Genomic DNA, 6,000 nt, shown 5'->3' with positions numbered 1-6,000 from the left:
ACAGCACCTCTTCTGCTCCAGTATCTGAGTGTTCTCCAAGCCATAACTGCACCTTCAGCATCCTTTTCTATGCTGATCCTGTTTTTTTATTGATCCCTCTTGGTATCAAAGGAGATTTCTGGCAACTGTCCATAGGCTAGCAGACACCCCCATTCAATCTGGTGAAAAATTAATGTGGAAATAACTTGAAATACTTGACATTGGTAAATTAAAGATTTCCTCAGGAAGCACACACTTGAAAAATCCAACAGGAAAAGGTGCCCTGATGTCAGAACATTCATGTTCAATGCATCAGAAAGCAAAATTATTTAAACAAATTATACTTTGTGTATATGCAAGCCTCACCTCCCAGGTATGATTTGGGTTTGGGTTTGTTCAGGCTGTGAAATGAAAACAGGCCTTGGGGTCCTATTTTTGTTGTATTTTCAAGTTACATAAATCAAATGTTGTTTTTAAAGGAAACATACACAGGAAACTGCAATGTGTTTCTAAATAGGTAACACGGTGAGGAACTACAGCAATATGTTCAGGCACATTTCTGAGGATTTTTTTAAAATCATATGTTAACTATTCTATTTTACAAGTTAAATATAGACAAATGCTCATGTTCTGCTATAAAAGTTAAAATAGGATGCTATGTAAAACCAGATCAAAACTACGGACAAATTAAACTTTTTTTTTTTTTGGTCTGAGATGAAATCTGCAACTTGACCAAGACAGGACTGAGCAGCCCCCCAAGCCCTGGAGGGACATGACCCCGGCGGGCACAACAGAGCCCGGGGGAGGCACGGAGAGGCTGCACATCCCCTGTGCCAACCTTTGGGGGATCTCAGCATCCTTGTACAGACATTTGGGGGGGGTCTCGGCATCCCTGTGCCAACCTTTGGGGGGGTCTGAGCATCCCTGTGCCAATCCTTGCGAGGTCTGAGCATCCCCCTCATGTGTGATCTCAGCATTCTCCGTGCGTGTCCTTGCGGGGTCTCAGCACCCCGTTCCGGTCTTTGCGGGGTCTCAGCACCCCCGTTCCGGTCTTTGCGGGGTCTCAGCATCCCCCGTGCGTGTCCTTGCGGGGTCTCAGCACCCCGTTCCGGTCCTTGCGGGGTCTCAGCACCCCGTCCCCGCCCCCGCGGGGTCTCAGCGTTCCGTGCGGATCCCCGAGAGCCGCGTCCGGGCGGCCACCAGCGGCCGCATCGGGCGGGTGCTCCGCAGCCCGGCGAGAGTTAACGGCGGCACCGCCTCTCCATTGGCGGCCCCGCGGCGGCTGCCGAGCCCCGCGCATCCACCGGCGCCGCGCTCCGCGCCTCTCCGCGGCTCCATGCGGCGGCGGCCGCCGGCATGCCCGGCCCGCCCAGCCTGCTGCCTCCTCTGCTCGCCCTGCTGTGCCTCGGGCTGGCCGAGCCCAACGCCGACCCCGACGAGCCGTGGTGCCCCTACAAGGTGGGCGGCGATGGCGCCGCGGCGGCGGCGGCGGGGGCGCGGCTGTGCTTCCGCCCGCCGGCCCGCGGCTTCCAGTGCTCGGCGCGGGCGTGCCGCGCCCACCGCTCCGCGGGCGGCGCGCTGGTGGCCAACGTGCTGCGGAACGGCAGCGTGCTGCTGCAGTGGGGCTTGCGGCACTGGGGGCCGCCCGCCCGCCCCGCCGCCGCCCTGCGCGGCTTCGCGCTCAACTGCTCCTGGGACGGCACCTACACGCGCTTCCCCTGCGACAGCGTGGAGCTGGGGGCCGCGTGTCGCGATTACCTGCTGGCCGAGGCGCACGGCAGCGTGCGCTACCGCCTGTGCCTGCAGCCGCGCTTCGCCCCGCCGCGCCCCGCGCCGCCCGCGCAGTGCGTGGAGTTCCGCGTGGAGCCCGCGGCCATGCGCGACATCGTGGTGGCCATGACGGCCGTGGGGGGATCCATCTGCGTGATGCTCGTCTTCATCTGCCTGCTCGTGGCCTACATCACCGAGAACCTCATGAGCCCCGCGCTGGCCCGCGGAGGGCACGGGGCGGCCGCTGCGCGCCGCGCGTAGTGCGGGAGGGGACGGTGGTGGTGGTGATGATGGTGATGATGATGGTGATGATGATGATGTTGCGGCGCCCGGCAGCTCCCGCGGCCCCCGTTCCGAGAAGAGGTTTTCCAGACTGTTCTGGCAGCGCTGTGCCCAAACCTGCAGGATGCGCGTTCCCAGCGGAGCTCGGAGCTCTCCTTCCTCCTGCGGTGGCTTCTCGGCCGGAGCCGTTCGTGGTGAACTCTTGGCATCTCAGCGGATCAAAAATCAATAGCAGAGGTCCCCAAGTGCCAGAAATCGTCTTGTTTTTAAGGGCAAGCGGCTGATCTTACCGAGGGCCTTTTGAAAAGACTCTCCAGAACACCCTTATTTTAAGCCTAAAACCTCTTGGTCTCAGAGCCGTGCTTGATTTTTTTCCTGTGGGGTAAAGTTGTGTAAAGTTCAGTAGGACTGACTGGTGGGACCACAAACCCCATAGCTAAGGGTGTGCTTGATCCAAAGCCCACTTAATTTCGTGGTTTAGGTGGGTTTTTTGTCATGCTTTACGGTGGTCACAAATTTTGGGGCCACTGTCCAAAACCCACGGGGGTTTTCTGGTCGAGGGTTTTCGACCATCAACATCCAACACCTGCTTTTCTCCCATCAGAATCGCGTTGTAGTTTCACAAAGAGTGCAGGTAAAGGGATAAATTGAATAAGAAAACTCCATTTCGTTGAGCAAGTAGGAACCAACCCTTAATTATAAGATAGAAGTGAGTGCCCCCTGAAATCCCCTCCTTTAGCAAAGCAGCTGCACTAAGGTAGAAGCTTCTTGACCACAGAACTCACTGATGTTGTAGCCGAGTGTTTTGAGCGTAGGAACACTCCCTGGTAACTCCTCACTTGATGCTGTAGTGAAGTAAGGTTTTAGCCATACTCTAGTACTGATTCTATTGTGCCTTAGTGCTGAGAATTTGCCCCATTTCTCTTGGTGTAGCTGTTCCTGTAGTCCTCGTAGTTTTAAGTGTGTCTCCCTCGTGTTCTTGTCTCTGGAATTAGTGGTTGTTGGTTTGTCTGATTGTTTTCTTTAAAAAAAAAAAACAAAAACAAACAACTTGGGCTGAGCATTACTTGAAATTTACTATATTCACAAAGTAGTTACCTTCAGAGAGGTATTTAGTGAGGTAGTTTTTAGTACGTGTTGTTTGTATGTAGTTGACTGCTGTAACACAAAAAAAATTAATTTATTATCACTTAGGAACTGTGCACTTAAAGCAAAAAAACAAAAAAGTAGGGGGAAGGCTCTTTTCAAAGGGACTGTCAGGTTCAGTGTGATCTGTTTGTGTAAATGTTTAGCACCGGTGAACGACCTGTTTGCTTTTCCTTGTGAAAGTCGTTTGTGGTAGAGGGTAAATATAGGAAATGTGTGGAATCCTTAATAATACCCAGTATTTGTACTGAACAGAATCCCTTCTTCCAGAACTTGGGAGTGGCTGAGGAGCTGAAGGTCTGAATTTCATCAACATTTTCCTATGTTTGTTATTCCTGCCGTGTTTCATTCTCACCTGCAGCTGACACTGCGGAGCTGCTCTGTGTTTGTTACCTTGCTGGATTGAAGCACCTCACTGATGCCTCATTTTTGGGTTTTTATCCCTAAGGACATGGACTGCTGGAAGAAAAGGCAATTTTGAAGAACATTAAGACAAATGTTGGTCTTTTAAAGGTTTCAGGGTTTGTTTGTTTTTTTTTTTTGCTGTAGCCAGTTCACCACAGGAGCGTTGGAGTGCCACTGATTTTGTGCATTTCTGTCACCTTTTGTCAAGCAATGTCACTGTTCCGTTCCTCATCTTGTCATGAGTTGCCAGATGTGAAAACCAGCTGTATAAACAACGAGCCTTGTACCACCTTGGCATTGAACTTAATAAATTAAGAGGATGATGAAGAGAAATGAAAAGCTCATAAATATTTAAAGGTTCAAGATCTTGCTTGACTCAAAGTGAGTCTGCCCAAACTGGTCATAATAATATTCCATTGCTTACTGTAAAATTATGACAGCATTAATGGGAAAATAAGAGATTTACTCTCTGAATATTCCAATTTATTTACTAGAGGTTTGGATTATAGATAACTGGGTAATTCAAGTGGTAACACTGATGTAAGTGTGAGGAAATGGAAATTTAATTTACAGTTTGGAATATGACTGTCTTCTGCAGGTAACAATGGATACCCTAAATAATAATAATAATAATAATAATAATAATAATAATAATAATAATAATAATAATAATAATAATAATAATAATAATAATAATAATAATAATAACAACGCTATAACCCTAATGGATGATGGAAAATACAAAAGAGAGGGAGAGGTTTTACATGGAGGAAAATGGTGGTTGTGGGAGCTTGAAGTTCTGTGGTGATAATGGGGGAAAAAATGCTCAGAAAGCACAAAAGGAAAAAAAAATCAATGCGAGGGCAGAAAATATTTTTAGGAATTACTGAGGTGAGAGTCCTCACTAGTGAATTTCAGCTGGGCTGGGGAATAGATTTGTTCCTTTGATGTCCTGGTTTATCCCCTGTATTTCTCCTGCTCCATTGCCTCCTCCTGCCATTGTAATAGTGCAAGGAGACCAAAGCAGAAAAAGGGAAAAGATGACAAAAACCTCAGAGAAAAATGGGATTGAGCTGGGCTGAGCACCGTGATAATTTTGACCTGAATGCAAGAAAACAATCCTGAAACCAGCGTATTTCACCAGTCTGGTGAAATATTTGAGTAAATAATATAAATAACTCCTAGTTTTGGTGCTCTAATTTGTGCAGTTTGCAGTAAAAGCGCCAGCGTTTCCTCCTGGAATGCAGAATTCCATATGTAATCCTACCAGTGTTGGCAGTGTTGTGTTCCCTGTGGAACAGTATTGGCAGTGTTCTGCTCGCTGTGGATCCCCCTGGGCACAGGGCTCATCCAGGGTGTCCAGCCCAGTTCTCCTCCTCGGGATGACTCAAGCCTGCATCCAAACCCTTCCCGCGGCATCCTCCCAGCCCCGCCGCGGCATTCGGCTGCCATCTAGCGCCAAACTGAGAGAGATTTGCCCTAAAAACCCGCTTTTCTGACGGGTTTTTTAATCCCACAGCCCGGAGAGGCAGAGGGATTCAGGGACTGGCGCGGAACGGCATTTTGGTGGTGGGAGCGCTGGAGGCCTCATCGCTCTTTATGTGATAAAATTTTCTTAATGTTCAACCTTGAACCTCTCCTAAGGGAACTGAGGCTGTTCCCTCTGTTCCCTGGGAGAAATCCTGATCTTCTCTGGCGATCCTCTCATGTCAGAAATCCTGATCCCCTCATGTCAGAAATCCTGATCCCCCTCAGCTGTCCCTTCATGTCAGAAATCCCAGTCCCCTGATGTTAGAAGTCCCAATCCCCTCATGTCATAAATCCCAATCCCCTCACTGTCCCCTCATGTCAGAAATCCCAATCCCCCTCATGTCAGAAATCCCGATCCCCCTCTGGTTGTCCCCTCATGTCAGAAATCCCGATCCCCTCACTGTCCCCTCATGTCAGGAGTTCTGCAGAACCACAAGGTCCCCCCTGAGCCTCCTTTTCTCCAGGCTGAGCATCTTTCCAGCTCCTTCAGGTGCTCCTGGGGCTCCAGCCCCGTTCCCTTCCCTGGATGCGGTGAAGGAGAAGCTTTACAGCCATGGAACACCCCAAGCTAGAAGAAACCCACAAAGATCAGAGTCCAAGCCCTCACCCTGCCCAGACACCCCAAAATCCCACCCTGTGCATCCCTGAGAGCGGCATCCAAACCCTCCTGGAGCTCTTGGGGCTGGGACCATTCCCTGAGGAGCCAGAACCCTCTGGGGGAAGAACATTTCCCAAAATCCAACCTAAATTTCCCCTGACACAGCTTCAGCCATTCCCGGGGTCTTGTCGCTGGTCCCCACAGAGTTCAGTGTCTGTCCCTGCTCTTCCCCTCACGAAGTTGTACATTGCAATGAGGCTGAACAAGCCCTCACGCTCCTCCTCCTCTGA

The 6,000-nt window shown here is 50.2% G+C and overlaps 1 protein-coding gene across 1 annotated transcript; it reads left to right on the top strand.

Annotated features, from left to right (window-relative positions):
• The first annotated feature begins 1,335 nt into the window (after nt 1-1,335).
• FNDC10 (fibronectin type III domain containing 10) lies at nt 1,336-3,921 on the top strand. Its single transcript, XM_063176697.1, has one exon. It carries the CDS (start codon nt 1,336-1,338, stop codon nt 2,008-2,010), a length of 675 nt encoding a protein of 224 aa, XP_063032767.1. The 3' UTR covers nt 2,011-3,921.
• The last annotated feature ends 2,079 nt before the right edge of the window (nt 3,922-6,000 follow it).

The sequence above is a fragment of the Melospiza melodia genome, chromosome 26, assembly GCF_035770615.1.
Source record: "Melospiza melodia melodia isolate bMelMel2 chromosome 26, bMelMel2.pri, whole genome shotgun sequence".
NCBI classification, from domain to species: Eukaryota; Metazoa; Chordata; class Aves; order Passeriformes; family Passerellidae; genus Melospiza; species Melospiza melodia.
Note: the sequence above shows the minus strand (reverse complement) of the source record. Positions and strands in the feature narration are given on the sequence as shown.